The sequence below is a fragment of the Oryctolagus cuniculus genome, chromosome 17, assembly GCF_051225735.1.
Source record: "Oryctolagus cuniculus isolate XC-2025 breed Fujian yellow rabbit chromosome 17, ASM5122573v1, whole genome shotgun sequence".
NCBI lineage: Eukaryota > Metazoa > Chordata > Mammalia > Lagomorpha > Leporidae > Oryctolagus > Oryctolagus cuniculus.
Window position 1 is genome coordinate 55,344,401 of NC_142883.1, and position 18,038 is coordinate 55,362,438.

General features: G+C 50.9%; 1 protein-coding gene across 6 annotated transcripts in view; it reads left to right on the top strand.

Moving 5' to 3' along the window:
• Positions 1-18,038, top strand: part of SHISA6 (shisa family member 6) — a 351,868-nt gene that overhangs the window by 27,767 nt on the left and 306,063 nt on the right. Inside the window, exon 3 of one of the 6 annotated variants that reach the window (XM_089318404.1) lies at positions 13,130-13,176. The exons of the other annotated variants lie outside the window; for them this stretch is intronic. Coding sequence (XP_089174530.1) covers positions 13,130-13,161 — 32 coding nt within the window. The 3' untranslated portion in view covers positions 13,162-13,176. The remainder of the gene's footprint in view (positions 1-13,129; positions 13,177-18,038) is intronic. 6 annotated transcript variants of the gene reach the window in all.

Below are 18,038 nucleotides of genomic sequence, written 5' to 3' on the forward strand. Positions count from 1 at the left end.
GCGTATATACCCAGTAGGGGGCAGTGGTGTGTTCCAAATCCCAAACCACAGCATGGACGCTTCTGAGAGCAAAGGTACTTTCTATTCATTCTCCAGTTTTCTTGACTTTATTAAGTCATACTTATCTTTAAGATACTGGGCTCAAATGTTAAGAATGTGATAAAAGCTAAGGACATTCTGTCTTGAAATTATAGGTGTACAAATCAACACACCTATTGACTCAGCAGTTTTTGTAGAATTTAAGGGGACTCATAGATCCCTCCCAGGTTAGCGATCCCTAATTTAAAGGTAAAGATGATGACTCACCTTTGCAAAAAATCTAAGATTTATTTTCAGCCTCTGTATTTTAGACCCATAGACTAGAAGCAATCTTGGCAAAAACATATGGAACCATGCTCATTTACCTGACTGTGCATTAGAAACACCTGGGAGTGGGGGAGGAGTCGCAAGGTGGGGGAGGGCAGGGTTCTTAAAAGCACAGTGCCTTGGAATTCTTAAGGATGGGGCTGGCGTCCGTCTGTATTTTACGGATTCCCCTCAAAGTGATTCTGACATACAGCCAAGGTGAAGGATCACCGGTCCAGGCATCACTGGTCTTGAGGGAGTGAAGACGCTGGATGCCACCGGTTCTCACAGGGCACATGGCAGTCACCTGAGCATCTTAAAGATTAAGGATGCCTGGGCTGTACCTGGGGTGGGGGGGGGTATCACCGACAGGTGCAGGAGGGTGGCCTGCGACTGGGGGGAGGGGGCGGGGACGGGGCGTAAAGCTTCCTAGATGATTCTAACGTGAGCCGAGTTTGAGAATCAGTGGGCTCTGGCTATAGCATCAAGCCCCGTGGTCGCTCATCCTCAGGCTCAATGGCTTTGTCATCTGACCTTGGTGTTATCACCGGCTGGCTTCATCCTTTGAAGTCAGTCTTCCCAGAGCCTTGTCTGTAACCCTGGAACTTCAGGCCACTCTGACATCAAAAGCACCCCTGCTTGTTTATTCTCACCTTTCTCTGCGTGACTTTTCTCTGTTTCACAAGGGGGTTGCTTCCCAGCCACTGCCCCCGGGACTAGGTAGACCTTCCTGATTTGCCCTGAACCGCCCTTCCCTGTTCAGGAACAGTTGCCATTTCTTCTGGCTTCCGCGTGCGGCCTCTTTCTAGGGAGCTCCTAAGGAGAGCTCGTGGTTCCACGATTCAGTTCTGATTCGAGAACTGACTCCCTGCGTTTTTCAAATTGGAACTCTCCACTCTGCTTTTCAGAGATGGGAATGCTTCCCTGGCCCAGAAACCGCTCTCCGTGGTGACACTTGAATTTAAAAGCAATTTCATAACAAGCCATGACTTCCACAGCTTATAATGGACACGACGCTTTCCCAAATTGCTGGTGTCTGTTGCTGCAAAATATTGCAATTGGAGCAGAAGTTTACACAGAACTTTGGCTAAGTGCTCAGAGTGGAAAGGGGCTGTGATTTTGCCACTCATCCAATCAGCAAACCACCAATTGTAGAATAGTGGCACAAGCTTTCTGGGGGATGGTTAGGGAAGGCGTGCAGAGACACTAAGAGGCGTCAGTGCTTTGCTGCTCCAAGTACAGACTGCGGACTAAGTGCATCGGCACCACCTGGGAGCTTGTGAGAGGCTGTGGAATCTCAGGCTCTTTGCCCTGTGGAATGAGGAACCGCGTGTTAGTGAAATGCTATGGCAGTGAAAATCTGAGAAGCCCTGGGAAAGCTGGAAACCTGGCGTCTATCCGTTCTCAGCTTGTCTTTTGGCACGGTCACTATATACGAGGGTTCTCCAAAAATGGAAAATGGAATTAAAACCTAGATTTATTTTGGTGCCAAAAATGTTGAAATCCATGCAGAGTTTTTTTTTTTTGTTTTTTTTTTTTTTTATGAGACACATTTTCCACTAACTTTTTGAAGAACCTTCCAGGGTGATCTCTGCCTTTGGGTTTCTCATCGTTAACTGACACTCAGAGCCTGTGCTGCCTAGGGTTGTTAACAAGAGTTCATGGGAGCAGAACAGTTACAGTAGCTCCTCATCCGAGGCAGACACTCATTATCAGCATGGCCAGGCGATGGACGTAGGGGCAGAATTCGGGGACAATGAGTCCAATGAACAGGAGCACCAAAGGCAGTGCTTTGCTGACCTGGGGCCAGGCGGAGTCAGTGCTAACGACACGTAGGACACACAGCTGCCTGGGCATTCACTGGGCGCTTACTGTGTGCTGGGGACTCTGCTAAGCACCCGTGTGTAACTGAGCATGGATCCTGTGCTATTTGTTTAGGGCCACATGCAAGCTCCTAATTGCACACGAGCAGAAAAGTCCTCTCGCCTCCTCTGAGAGCCTTATACCCTTACTCTTCCAGGAAGCTTCTTTGGAACTTGAAGGGAGCTTCATAAAGGGGCACTTGCTTTGGGTGTGGACAACCAGTTAAGCCTACTTCCTGCTTTCTCAAAGATGGCTGCCTGTAGACCCTCGCTACTCAAACTGTGGTCCATGGACCTGCAGTAGCTCTATCCCATGGGAGCCGATTGGGAAGGCAGAATCTTGGTCTTTCCCCTAGACTTACTGGATCAGAAATCAGTCCTGTAACAAGCTCCCCAGGTGATTGGTAGAGCCCTCTGCCAGTCACTGTCATGGGAATTACCACTGCTTGATTCCTACCCCCAAAGATTTGACTTACTGGGTTTGGGGTAGGATCTTGGCATTAATATTTTTAGTTAAGACTCCCCAAAGTGTTCTCATTTGAAATAGACTTTGAGAACAGCTGTCAAACAGGGAGAACACCAAGGTTTGCCTAATCAGAGATAGTGTGCTGTGATAAGAAGTCCTTCCAAGGCAGGTGGGGAGGGCCCTGGCTCAACTGGGAGAAGAAGGGGCCGGTATGCAGCTATGAAGGGCCATACCTAGACAGAAGCAGGCACAAGTCGAAATGTCACAATTGGTTAGAGGACACAGCAGAGGCTTTCAGCATAGCAGGTTCCCCAACCTCAGGGGAGACTGTGGGCCTGGTCTGCCTAGCTGGAGAGGAGGGGAGACCTGTTAGATGTGCCTGGCCTAGCCCACTCCTGCAAAGCCCATCCTGGGATAGTTAGGGGAGAGTGGGGTGCCCACCCCTAGCAGAAGCAATGAGACCATATCACGCGTCAGGGTTCCACAGTTGTGATATCCTCAACTTCCCAGTTTGAAGAGCAGCATCAGCTGGAGGCAATAAATATTTATTCCCCATCTACACACCACTGTGCGTTGTATAAATGAGTAATCAGGCATCCTGCCTATTGTCAAAGCCATGCTCTTGAATGGCAGGCTAAGGAAGCTCAGGGACGTGACCCTTGAAGCTTCACGGAGACCAAGAATGAAGGCTGCCCAGCTGACAGCTGAGAGGCCTGTCCCCCGGGGACCCCCCGACCTCAGATCCGGTTACCTTCTGCCTCCCTCGATGGGTTCCAGGCACACTGGCCTCCTTTCCTGCCCCTTCTCTTGCAATTTGTATTCTTACCTCGATGCATTTCCCTCTGTCTGTTCCGGTGGCTCCATGCTTTCCAGCACCAGATGTTTGCGCCGGGAAGTGGAATGTCTCAGATGGCTCGGTTTCAGAGAGGCCTTTGCTGACTCCCCATCTGTCCCTGTCTCCTGCTTGATTTCCTTCAGAGCGCCTACACCTCCTAATGCGTGAGGTTGGTTCATTGGCTTAGGGTCCCTGTCCCCATCAGAATGTAAGCTGTCTGCTGGCAAGGGTTGAGTCTTTATCCCTGTGGTGTCCTAGAGAGGAGAGCATAGTCTGGAAGATGCCAGGTGCTCAGTAGGTGTTTGTTCAGGGAGTGAATGAATGATGACAATCACGGTCCTTGAATGAATGATGTCATAGTCCTAGTCTTTACTCGGAAGAGCTGAGGTGCAGGTGTCGGTTAAGTAGCTACATGATGAGAATGCACCTGTCGAGGCTGAATGCCTGTGCAGTGGCCCTCTCTCTAATACAGGTGTAGAGTGGTCACTGTTACAGGCCCATGGCAGGTTCATGGCAGGTTCCCGGGACTAACTGACCTGGGAGGCTGTAGTTTCCAGGGCCAGGGCCAAGCTCCTTGCCAAGCCCTGCAACCCCTCTCCTGCTGTTGGGGCTGGCTCCCAGCTCCACAGCTCAACACAGCCAGAGGCTGAGAGCTTGGCTCCCCTGTCTGGCTCAGAGCCCCTCACCCAGCTCATGCTTCCCACTCTGCTCATCCAGCCTGGAAAAACTCGTTAGGAAATGTGGGCCTCCCAGATGTAGGACTGCCTGTGAAGCCAGAAGACCTGTGCTGTGCAGTTGAATCCTGGGAAACATCTGGTCAACCTCCGCATCCCATGGGAAATGGGGCCCTTTTTTTTTTTTTTTTTTCCCAGTCATTTGCTCTGTTGTGTTCTGGACAAGGCAAAGAGATGGCTTTATAACAGTGAGACAGTGAGATGAGATGGTCCAGCCTGCACTTGGCCTATGAGGAAGCTGAATCACACTGGAGTCACCCTGTGGAGGTGATGTAAACACCAATGTAGAACTGTGAAAGATTGCTCCAGTCTGCACTGTGTGATATGCTGTCCCCAGTCACCTGTGGCTGCTAAGTGCCAAGAGGATTTACTCACCTGTTTCTCTTCTTTTTTAAAAATTTTTATTTTCAAGTCTTTATTTTTTGTTTGTTTTTTATATTTTTTATTTATTTACTGGAAAGGTAGAGTTATAGACAGTGAGAGGCAGAGGCAGAGAGAGAGAGAGAAAGAGAGGTCTTCCATCCATTGGTTCACTCCCCAAATGTCTGCAATGGCCAGAGCTGGGCCAATCTGAAGCCAGGAGCCAGGAGCTTCCTCCAGGTCTCCCATGTGAGTGCAGGGGCCCAATGACTTGGGCCATCTTCTACTGCTTTCCCAGGCCATAACAGAGAACTGGATGGGAAGAGGAGCAGCCAGGACTCAAACCAGTGCCCATATGGTATGCTGGTGGTGCTGCAGGCAGAGCCTTTAGCCACTGTGGCTTACATTTGTAATTTGCGTTTTGTTGCTCTGGAGTGAGCTGATTTAGATGGTAATGGCATTGAGTGTCCACTTGCACTCAAGTTTCAGTCATGAACAAAACTAAGCCTCTGTCTTCAGTGTGTTGGAGGAGGTGCAAAAGAAGTGAGTCACTAACTTCGTGCTTGGAAGACAGGCAGGCAGGTGATGTGTTAGGGGCGCAATGGGCAAGGATAATGCCGTCTCAAGAAGTGCATTGAGCTGGTACCTGACTGGTGTGGGTAAGTCTGGAGGAAGAACACAGCAGGCAGAGAGAGGGAAGACCCAGTGCTCTGGGGCAGAAGCAAATCTTGCAGTGTGCAAGGAACAAAAATCCAGCATACTTCCGTGGTGGGTGAAGGAGCAGGCTGTGTATGATACGGAGGGAAAGATGCAGGCCAGCTATGCATGGTCATAGGGGTCACAGAGTGGAGTGTGGATTTTATGTAAGTGTGATGACCTGATTTCTGATCTCCTAAGATTGCTCTGGGCCGGCGCCGCGGCTCACTAGGCTAATCCTCCGCCTAGCGGCACTGGCATACCAGGTTCTAGTCCCGGTCAGGGCGCCGGATTCTGTCCCGGTTGCCCCTCTTCCAGGCCAGCTCTCTGCTGTGGTATGGGAGTGCAATGGAGGATGGCCCAAGTGCTTGGGCCCTGCACCCCATGGGAGACCAGGAGAAGCACCTGGCTCCTGCCTTCGGATCAGCGCAGTGTGCCGGCCGCGGTGGCCATTGGAGGGTGAACCAACAGCAAAGGAAGACCTTTCTCTCTGTCTCTCTCACTGTCCACTCTAACTGTAAAAAAAAAATAAATAAATAAAGATTGCTCTGATTGGCAGGCAGTAGACGGGACTCTGTGAGGGCATTTTTTTCTTTCTTTTTCTTTTTTTTTTAAGACCTATTAATTTGAAAGTCAGAGTTACAGAGAGAGGGAGAGAAGCCCTCCATCCGCTGGTTCACTCCCCAGATGGCTGCAACAACCGGCTGGAGACAGGAGCTTCTTCTGAGTCTCCCACGTAGGTGCAGGGGCCCAAACACTTGGGCCATCCTCTGCTGCTTTCCCAAGCGCATTAGCAGGGAGCTGGATCAAAAGTGGAGCAGCTGGGACTAGAACCAGCTAGAAGGCCGGCATCACAGGCAGCGGCTTAACCTGCTATGCCACAACACCAGCCCCAAGGGCACTTTTCTTTTTTTTCTTTTCTTTTCTTTTCTTTTCGTTTCTTTTCGTTTCTTTTCTTTCTTTCTTTCTTTTTTTTTTTTTGACAGGCAGAGTGGACAGTGAGAGAGACAGAGAGAAAGGTCTTCCATTTCCGTTGGTTCACCCCGCAATGGCCGCTGCGGCTGGCGCGCTGCGACCGGCGCACCGCACTGATCAGGAGCCAGGTGCTTCTCCTGGTCTCCATTCGGGTTCAGGGTCCAAGGGCCCAAGGACTTGGGCCATCCTCCACTGCACTCCTGGGCCACAACAGAGAGCTGGACTGGAAGAGGAGCAACCAGGACAGAATCCAGCACCCTGACCGGGACTAGAACCCGGTGTGCCGGCGCCACAAGGCGGAGGATTAACCTAGTGAGCCGTGGTGCCGACCCCAAGGGCATTTTCCTAACAGCAATGAAAGAACTTTCCTGAGAGACCCTTCTTGGACTTCCTCCTCTACTGGAAGGCACCCATTATACAGGGGGCAGGGTGCTGTAGAAACAGGCTTTAGACTTGGACAAACCAACGCTTGAATTCCACCTTCGCTGGGGTAGCCTGGCCCTTCTGCCGGGGCTCTTCCACAGGGGTGGGCAAATGTGTTCCTAAAAGGGTTGGATCGTAAGTGCTTTAAGCCTCTGCCTCTTACCATGTCTCTGTGGCAACCTCCCAGTTAGCCGTCGGAGGCCAGAGGCAACCGTGGGGGATGAATGGGGGGCACGGCTGTGTGCCTGCCTGTAAGACGTGTGGTATTTCTGTCCTTGTGGAACGTGGCTAGGAAGCTTTCCTCACCAGGCACCTGCAGAGGGATCCAAGGCCCCGGAGTTGCTGTGTCAGTGTCAGGCCCTGTCTCTCCCTCCTCCCTTCCCTGACACTCTGGCTGGCCAGTTGCTTCCTCCTGGTTCTATAGCTCAGTTGAATGGAGCCTCTGGGAACCGATGAATGAATCCCATCACAGCCGACACCGGGTGCTCCAGGGTGTGCCTGGGCCTCCATCCTTCTGAGCCCTGACTTTCTCAGTGTCTTTATCCGTCACTTGGATGAAGATGTAGAAACCTACAAGTGACACATCACCAGGAGGGACAGCCAGCACTGCTCCCTGCATGACAGACCCAGAGTCAAGCTGTCTTGGATGGGTGTGGACACCCCAAGGTGACATTGAACAAAGCTCCTTCTCCTGCTCAGGGCTCATCTCTCCTCTTGTGCCTTTCTGTCCACGGAGCCCTTGCTTCTCTGATTGACACCCCTTCTACTCCTGCATCATTCTCTTCTAGCTCTGGGCCTTTGGTGTGCCAGTGTACTCACACCCAGCCTCCCATGGGAGGTTGAGTCCACCCTCCCTCTCACACACTTCCCACTGCTTCTCTCCCTGACAGCTGAGCTTGGCAAGTCAGTCATGTGCACCTGCTACCTCTTCATCCTCGCCTCCCCCGCATCAGTCTTCAGCCTCTCCACACGGGGGTTCCAGGCACCGCTCCATGCTTGGCCCTGCACAGCTGGGATCCCACTACTCCCCAGTGGGAGACAAGATTCTACCACCTGAGTGCACTCTGGCTTCTCAGGCTGCCCAGCTGTGCCCTGTGCTCCTCTGTGTCTGCAGTACCCTCTTGTTGGCCACTTTTCCTTAGCCTTTACCAATCTTGGTGTTCCTTAGACTGCCTGTTTCCTGGTTTGTAAACCAGGAATGGTAATAGTATCGCCCCCGTGTGTTATTGTGAGGCATCGCGGGGTCAGTGGCCTCTCTGCTGTCTGCTGTCTGTTATCAGCCCAGGCCTCCAGCCCCTCGCCTTGGGGGCCTGGCACACAGGAGCTGCCCAGTAAATGGTTGTGAAGCGAGCAGTAGAATGAAAATCTGTATTTAGGGATGGATGTTTGGCCCATGTTGGAGAATCTGGGTTTGAGTCCTCCTCTATACCCCATTCTAGTTTGTTCTCAGTGTGTACTGGGGGAAGCAGTGGGGATGACTTAAGTGGTTGGGTTCCTGCCATTCCCATGGGAGACCTGGATTGAGTTCCTGGCTCCTGACTTTGGTCTGGCCCAACCTCAGCCATTGTGGGCATTTGGGGAGCAAAGGAGCGGCTGGAAGTGCTCTCTCCCCACAAAAAAACAACAATCCTTATTTGCGTCAGAAGACCCAGTAACCCAGCAGGGGAATAGCAGGTCATGCCAGAGAGAGTCCGGAGGCTTTTTGTTGACTCTGCCCAGTGTGAGCAAACAGGAAGTTGATAACTTGGAAACAGCCGTGTCCCTAGAGTGCATGGGAAGAACTTCAGCTCCACATCCAGGGAGGTGACCTACCTGCTCTTGTGTGGCTGTGTGTGGCAGCTGACTTCCTGTGTAGACACAGAGGGCAGTGTAGACACTCATGCCCCTTGACTGCCGGGGAGGGTGACAGCCTCCAGGGAAGGGGGCATGAGCCCCTTGGTCTTTGAGTAACTCTAACAACAGTACATCGCTAGTGCTTTCTGTGTAGTGGTTCATTTACATCTTGTAACGATCCTAGGGGGCAACCACTGTTATCTCGTGAGGAAAATGAGGCCCAGGGGGCGTGTGCCACTTGTCCAAGAGCACAAGGCCAGGAAAGGACTGGTCCAGGTTGTGAACGTGGACCCCGGAGCTCAGGCCTTGAAGCAAACTGATCACAGGTAGAACCAGGGCATCAGGTGCCCCCTGTAGCTGCCTGCCTCCTGTCCTGGGTGGGGGACTCTGCACCTGTTCTGGTTTCCTTCTTGCACGGACCTGGGGCTGCTGGGAAGATGCCAGGGCAGGCTGCTGTTTGCTCAGCCTCAGGGTGGGTGTTCTCATAATGGGAGCCCCTCAGTTGCTAGAAAGACCACCTTGCCATGCAGTGAGTGACTCACGCCATGGTGATCTAGTGTTGGTGGTGGGGTGACGTGGGTCCTTCTTCTCAGAGCATAGCAGGACATTGGTTGAGGGCTGACTGTGCGCTCGGAGGCTTTCTTGTGATGTTTCCCAGGGAGTACTGTCACCATCTCAGGTGACAGGAAGTAATGGGGCATGGTCTTGGGCTATCTCCTCTGCAGGTGCACAGGTGTGCTGGGTGCAAGTGCAGGTCTACCCAGGGCAACCGATCCAAAATTCACTCCTCCCCATTGCACTTCTCTTGGGATTCTGTGACCCCAGGGTTTGAGCCCTGTTAAACTTCAAGACCAAGCTATCGTTCCTTTCTCAGTGCCACCCTCGCCATGGAACAAGAGCTGATTCTGACTTCATGATTTCATGATACACACAAAATGAGACCTGAGCTCCTGGGAGTGGAGCTGGCGTGGGGGGTGGGGGCCAGAGGCTTTGCCCTGTACATAGTTGCCTTAAGAACAGGTGTGTCTTTCAGCAGAACCTTCCAGAAGCCCAAGGAGCCACCTTGCCCTGGCTGTGCCTGCCCCCCATGGCCTTCTCACGTCTGGTAGCTGCACAGGTTGGCTGGCTGGGCTAGAGAGGACCTGTCCCTTGCCCTCCCCACCACGATGTCACCTGATCCCACTGCATGGCCAGGGCAGGAGGCAGAGTCACTGGGCTGGCACACTAATCACTCCCCACGCCCGCGAGCAGGAGGATTCTGAATATGTCTGGCAGTGCTCAACATGAGGCACGGGCCAGGGAGAGCCGGAGCACTGGGGACAGGGTGGGAATGCACAATGACCTCCGTGAGTCGGCAGAACTGAGAATGACCAGCACGGTGCAGTGATGAGAACAGGATGGTGCTGGGCTCGGGAGCAGAGGGCAGCCAGCCCTGAGGGAGAGGGGCAGCTCGCCCCCACCCCCCAGGCTGGTGGAAGCCATCACAGGCAGGTTTCTCTGGCTAGCACAGAACACCTGAAATTGAGAACTTTGTCCAGCAAAGAGGTTTCTCCCTGGCTCGTGGTTCCAGGGTCTGGGGGAGTCTCAGAGCAGGACCTTGGTGTGTTCATGGCTTCTGGTGATGACTGGGTACTGGCTCATCTCATGATGGAAAGCGGACAGGCAAGCAGACGTGTGCAGATGAGAGAAAACCGGGCCATGCTCTCCTTACAGCTAACCCAGTCCTGTAAGAAAAGCATTCATTCATTCATTCATTCACTTGTTCCTAAGGGCTCCACCCTGGGATCCAGATACCTCCCATTGGACCCCATCTTCCAACACATGAACTTCTGGGGAACACACTCAAACCGAAGCAGAGGGTGAGAGTTCTTGGGAAAAGAGAGAGCCCAGCTTTTATTCTTTTTTTTTTTAACTGGCAGAGAGTTAGACAGTGAGAGAGACACAGAGAAAGGTCTTTCTTCCGTTGGTTCACCCCCAAAATGGCCACTATGGCTGGCACCCTGCTGCTGATCTGAAGCCAGGAGCCAGGTGCTTCTCCTGGTCTCCCATGCAGGTGCAGGGCCCAAGCACTTGGGCCATCCTCCACTGCACTCCCAGGCCACAGTAGAGCTGGACTGGAAGAGGGGCAACCGGGACAAAACCGGTGCCCCAACCAGGACTAGAACCTGGGGTGCCAGTGCCGCAGGTGGAGGATTAGCCTACTGAGCCGTGGCGCCGGCCCTCAGCTTTTATTCTAGTGGCTTTTAGAGCTGTGTTTCACGGGACTCAATGCCCATTGCCTACAGAGTAAAGGCTATTTGGGACTCAAAGATGGAGGAGAGGGGCTGGGGTTAGCCTGCTTCTTGGGACACTCCCATCCCAGATTGGAGTGCCTGGGTTCCAGCTGTAGATCTGCTTCTGATTCCAGCTTCCTGCTCATGTGCATCCTGGGAGTCAGCAAGTGATGTCTTCAGTTTTTGGATTCCTTTTACCCACAGGGGAGACCCAGATGGATTTCCCAGCTGCTTCCTTCAGCCTACCCCAGCTCTAGCTGTTGAAGGCATTTAGGGTATGAACCAGCATTTGGAAGGTCTTTCTGTGTCTTTCTCTGTCTGTCTTTGTCTCTCTGTCTCTCAGTCTCTCTCTCTCTCTCTCTCTCTCTGCTGTTCAAATACATAAAATTAAATAAGTGTTTTGTTTTTCAAAGGTGTAGGGGAAGGCAACATCGAGCCGTTCATAGCTAAATGTGTAGCACTGGCTATACACCAAACACCTCATTAGTTCCTATGGGAACTAGAAGATGGATTAGATGTAGTCCTGGCCCCAGGAAATTAAATCCAGGAGCAGAAAAGCAAGGCTGTACAAGATTCTTACTCATGCAGGTACCCCATGAGGGTTACAGGCTGTGACCTTGCAATGTTCAGATGGAGGCTGCTGAGGCCAGAGTGGGCATCCAGGGCAGGCATTGCAGACTGTTTGAAGGACAGTTTAGACTCCCTGGGCAAGAAGGGGGCGGAATACATTCCTGGAGGATGTTAAGTGGGTTCAGTGAGAGCCTAGGGGGGTGGGACTGCTTAAGCACCAAAGGTTTACAAAAGAATGCAGTGATTAGTTCCTTTGGAAAGATTGGTTGTAGCCCTTCTGTCAACAGACAGCTGTGATTAAAGAATTGGGACAAAGGCCAAGAAGAAATTGGGACTCTTTGTACTATTGGAGAAGGCTGTTCCAAGCAGGGGGATGTTTCCCCCTCAGTAGACACAAGAACTGTGTCCCTGGAATGGAAGATATGTGGAAAAGGAAGGAGGTTGCTACTTGGGAGGCAGCATATGGCTCGGCTGGACTGATGACTTGGAGACAGGACAGATTGGGCCCTCCAGGGAGGCTTGGAGAAGAGGTTTGGGAGGACTTAAGGGGTGAGGCTTCAAGAGGACACATGGGGACCACAGCCTGTTGGCAGTGTTCTGAGAGCCAGAAAGAGGGAAGTCAGGGTGGACTTAAGAGCCGCTGAACTATTCCTTCATTAACCATGACCTTGGTGCCTTCCTGAGTGACAGGCACTGGGCTTATGGAAGTGAGCAAAGCTCCACCATGCATCCCTAGTTGTATGGTGTTTACATCCAGTTAGAGGAGACAGGAAATAAACCCCCTAAGCGTGTACTATAAAAGACAGGTAATGGTAAGTGTTTAGAAGAGAAAGAGAACAGGGAAATGGAACAGAAACTGTGGGAAGTGGCAGGAAGGATCTTGCTTTGGAGAAGGGGCACTGAAGTAGAGACCAGATTACCAAGCCATGTGTGACTGTCCAGAGAAAGAGGACTCAGGGCAGAGGTGAGATCAGGTTTGGTGTGTTTAGGAACAGGAGGGCAGTGACTGGGGTAGAGAGGACCAGAGCAGAGGCTTGGGAGGGCATGGAATCTGAGAGGTGGGGCGTTATGGGCCAGTTAGGGTCTTAGATTCCATCCAGGTGTGCTGGGAGCCCTCGTAGGGTGTATAGTAGAGGAGGGAGGTGATCTGACCCATGTGAATACTCACTCTGACTGCCGTAGTAGACTCTGGGAGGGCACAGGTGAAGGAGAGGCACGGAGGTGGGAAGAAGCTGTTGCCTCGTCCAGGTGATGGAAGGGAGATGAAGGCTTGGCCTCAACTGTTAGTGATGGAAGGAAAGGGAAGGACTCAGCTTCAGGGTTTGTTTATTTATCTACTCTTAACTCTTTGTTTTAGACAATATCAAATCAACAAAATATTTGCAAGAATGGTGCAGTGGTACACCTGTATGCCCTTTCCAATCATTAACATTCTATCACACTTATCTCTTTCTTCTTCCTTCTAATTCCTGCCATCATCATCCTCATAACCGTCATCACCACAGTCACCATCATCATTGCCATCACCCTCATCATAATCATAATCTTCACAACCATCTTCATCACCATCATTGTCATCGTTCTCATCACCACCATCATCCTATCACCATCATTATTGCCATCATCCTCATCATAACCATAATTGTCATAACCACCACCATCACCACTATCACCGTGATCATTGTCACCATCCTCATCACCATCATCCTCATCACCATCATCCTCATCACCAATCATCGTCTTCATCATCATTACAGAACCACCTGAGAGTAAGTTGCCCATATCTTGACTCTTCATTAACTACGTAAGTGTTTTTCTTCTCAGTTCAAGGATGTTTTCTTAAATAACCATGGTACCGGATTTATGATGACATTTTCCATTTTTGCCAATGCTAGTATCTAACAAAGAGCTCATGATCCAGGATATATGTGAAAACAGAAATGACAGCATTTGTTGATGGAATTAGTGGAGGGTTTGAGGGGAAGATGGGAGTCATGGATGACTCCGAGGATATTGGCCAGAGCACATGGTTGATGAGAATGGGCAAGTCAGTGCAGGCACTTGGTGTAAACATGTGAGAAATCTTAACCTAAAAGGGACTCAGGAAGAGGCTGAATGTTGGTGGATGGGCTGACAGTAAGAGGGAAAGCCAGGTAATCTCTCTCTCTCTCTCTCTCTCTCTCACACACACACACACACACACACCCATGCTGAGTATACCTCCATATCTGCAGATTCCACATCTGCATATTCAACACATCACAGATTGAAGATATTTGGAAAAATATTTGCATCTATGCTGAGTATGTTCAGACTTTTCTCCCTTATAATTATTCCTGAAATAATGCAATATAACCACTATTTACATTGTATTAGGTGTTATAAGTCATCAAGCAATGATGTAAAGTGGACAGGAGGATGTTCATAAATTATATGCAAATTCTACACCATTTATGGAAGAGACTTGAGCATCCACAGGATTCTTTTTCTGCACAGAGGTTCCTGGAACCAGTCCTCTGTAGTTATCCAGGGACAACTGTCCAGACCTCCTTCCAGGGATTTAGACCTGGATGTAGATATAGGCGTATCTCACCAGAGCTAACCGGACCAGTAATGATGCATTCGAGTCTGCTTTGCTCACTGCATTCCTGGTGCCCAGTGTATTTCGCATAGATCTTGACATTTCGTAGGCATCCAGTGACTGTTGAGCCAATGAATGACAGGATGAATTCTCTTGTTTAGTACGATACAGGATGCAGCCATTATGATTATGCACATGACTGAATACCTCACGTAACAGTGGCTGATGCAGTGAGCTGTTTTCCTGTCTTTGCTGTAGAAGGAACCAGTCCAGCGATGGTGTAGGCTTCTTCTCTCTGGCTGCTCTTCTTAAACCTGTGGCTTCCAGGTCATGGCCCATGGTGGCTGCGCAAGCTCATGCTGTCGTGTTTGTATTCCAGGTCTGGAGGGGAGAAAAGACCAAGAAGATCATGTTCCTTCTCTTTAAGGAAACCTGCTTGAGATTGCCATTCCTCTCCTACTTGCATCATTAAGGCAGGGACCATGTGATCAGTTAACGCATGGGGGTTCTTTGGCTGGAGTAGAATGCCACATTGGGGACAGTCGGGGCGCTGTGCCACAGTACCCAGAAGCAGACTGCGTAATGGCTTTCTCCCACCAGCCATGGGGACAAAAAGTCATCAGGGGAGGTGAACAGCTGTGGCTAGTGTCTGTTTCCTCCTGTGAATAGGAGATGAATGGACTGTGACTGCTTAGGATGAGCCAGGCCACTGTGGCTCCCCTGGAGAGATAGGTGACAGCTCAAAAGGCCTTGTGTCTCCTGGCTTGGATTCTGATCTGGAAGCTGCATTTGGGGTAACCTCTGCAGAGAGACCCCGCCTCTGTGCCCGCCATGGAGCCCCTGGAAACAGAGTTTGTGTCCTTCTCATTTCTGGCTGGAGATGTGGGCTCACCTGTCCCCTGGATCCTAACCCCATGTGTGCTGAAGGAGAGAGGGCAATCGGTTTCGAGTATTTGGAAGTTCTACAGGGTGCACCAGTGCGTTTTTCCTTAGTGAAACATTTGTCGAGCTTTTGCCAGAACCATCTAGAATGTATGTCGCTGTGGACATTGCCCCAGCCCCATCCTCCTGCCCCTGCAAGGAGGAGCGGCAGCCCCTCCCAGGTGAAGGCCTGGGTAGATGGCAGCAGCTGGCAAAGGCCCGCGTTTATCCGGCCTCTGTTTCTTTATTCTGATCTGTATTCAAGCTTTCGATTTCCCTTTGTGTGTGTTTAGCTTCGGGATTTATCACCGCAGCTTAGATCTGTGATGAAATGGATAAGCCTGCACTTTAATAAATGTGCAATTTCTTTCCCCGTAAGAATTAGATGAAAGGAAACGAGGCCTCTAAGGAGACTGGTGGGGCAAGGAGGTGGAGGAAGCCAGCGGAAGACGTCACCGGCCCAACAGCTCAGGACGGGCAGAACTGGGGTGTAGCCTGGGCTGCTTTGCAGTGATGAGGCAGGTGCACCGTCCCCCGTGACACCATCACATTTCCCACAGAAAGGAGCTAAGACAGCAAAGTCTTATGCCTGCTGTGGGCGAGCAGCCAGGGCTCTCCAGCCTGGCTCCTTTTCGTGGCACAACTGCAAACACACTTCCTGCAAGTGTTTGGTTCAGAGGCTGGGGGTGTCTCTTCCAGGCCACACGAGTCCAGCTCCAGGCAACCAAAGAAGTGACATGGTAGGTCAAAGAGTGGGTGAGCCTGTGTGCTGGAGCAGGGATGCTGCTCACCTGCTCTGGACCGCAGTCTGCTCTTCTCTGCATGAGAATACAAATGTCTGTCTGCTTGGTGGAGACACTGGACAATAAGGCCAAAGCAGCCAGCATGATCCCGAGCCTGGTCGATGCGTACTGAGTGATAACCTTTAGCGTCATTATTACAGGGTTCCAATCAGTGTGGCGGAGTCACCTGAGGCTTACCCCACAGTGGCTCTGAGGACAGGGACCAGTGGAGCTGCTTTTGGCTCGTGACAACCCACAGGCTATCGGATAGGAATCCTAGGAAGTCAGTAGCATCGTTATCCCTTAGAAAACTTAAAAGGACCGACTGACTTATTCAAGGTTAAACGGTTTGTCATGACAGTGCCTGCAGCGGTTACTGGAGCTTTTAAGACAAGATCCCCCAACTTCCCTGATCCGTTTCTGTCTCCAGCTCCCTGATTCTTCTTCCTCCATAGCCACCAGGTCACTGTGATGCAGAACAGCAGAGAACAGAGAGAGGAGGTCAGGGTAATGACCTGTATTTTCAGTTCTCATTAGCAGGTTCACGCTCTCAGGGCTGCTCTGGGCAAACACCTGGCCCCTTAGATTTTCCTGTGAAAGAAGCTTACGGTGACTTTGAGAGCTGTGACGGTTTAGATGGGGCTGGCCAGCACCTCCAGACACAGGCTTGAGTGAGTCGGAGGGGTTGGAGTGGGGCACTCTGTCATTCTCTGCGAAGCAGTGCGATGCTTTCTGATAGACTCATTCTTAAAGGAGGAGCCATTGCGAAGGAAATCATGGTAGCATTTCTGAGTGTGTTGTTGCTGCATAAAGCTTTGCTTAAGTACCTGGCAGCTTCTTTTCTGAAATTACCTCTGGGATATTTGATGGGTATGATTGAAATTGACTCCAGGTGGGGCCGGCGCCATGGCTCACTTGGTTAATCCTCCACCTGTGGCACCAGCATCCCATGTGGGCACCTGGTTCTAGTCCCAGTTGCTCCTCTTCCAGTCCAGCTCTCTGCTGTGGCCCGAGAGTGCAGTGGAGGATGGCCCAAGTGCTTGGGCCCCTGCACCCATATGGGAGACCAGGAAGAAGTACCTGGCTCCTGGCTTCGGATCAGCGTAGCTCCGGCTGTAGAGGCCATTTGGGGGGTGAACCAATGGAAGGAAGACCTTTCTCTCTGTCTCTCTCCCTCACTGTCTAACTGTCTGTCAAATAAATAAATTAAAAAAAAAAAAGAGAGAAGAAATTGACTCCAGGTAGATACTCATGAATCTATCATCCAACTGTTTTACATATATATAATATATATTTAAAAATTTATTTATTTTGAAATGCAGGATTACAGAAACAGGATGAGAGAGAGCGAGCGAGAGAGAGAGATCTTCCATCTGCTGGTTCACTCCTCAAATGGTCTCAACAGCCGGGGCTGGGCCAGGTGGAAGCCAGGAGCCTGGAGCTCCATCTAGGTCTCCCACGTGGGTGCAGGGGCCCACGGACTTGGGTTGTCTTCTGCTGCTTAGCAGGTGCATTAGCAGGGAGCTGGACTGGGAGTAGAGCAGCTAGGACTCACCTGGCATCCCATGAGATGTGGGCATGGCAGGCAGCTGCTTAACCTGCTGTACCACAACATTGGCCCCCAAATACTTATACTTATTGAGTACCCATTCTGCTAGGCATTGTGATAAAACCTGTGTGAATGGATGGAATGAATGATGGGCATCTGTGCTCTGGCCGTTGCGGTCATTTGGAGAGTGAATCAGCAGAATGGAAGACTCTCTCTCTCGCTCTCTCTCTGGCTCTGTCTCTCTGTAACTTTGTCTTTCAAATAAATAAAATAAATCTTTTAAAAAAAAAAAAAAAGTGTTGAGAAACATTCCCTCCTCCTCTACATCATGGAAGCTTTTTTTTTTTTTTTTTTTTTTTGTGGATTCCAGCAGTGAAGACCTCAAAGCCTGGAGCCTTTGTTTATTTTTTTGTAGGAAGACTTTTTTTTTTTAAAGATTTATTTATTTATTGGCTGGCGCCGCAGCTCACTAGGCTAATCCTCCACCTTGCGGCGCCGGCACACTGGGTTCTAGTCCCGGTCGGGGCGCCGGATTCTGTCCCGGTTGCCCCTCTTCCAGGCCAGCTCTCTGCTGTGGCCAGGGAGTGCAGTGGAGGATGGCCCAAGTGCTTGGGCCCTGCACCCCATGGGAGACCAGGAGAAGCACCTGGCTCCTGCCATCGGATCAGCGCGGCGCCCACTGGAGGGTGAACCAATGGCAAAGGAAGACCTTTCTCTCTTTCTCTCTCTCACTGTCCACTCTGCCTGTCCAAAAAAAAAAAAGGATTTATTTATTTATTTAAAAGTCAGAGTTACACAGAGAGAGGAGAGGCAGAGAGAGAGAGGTCTTCCAG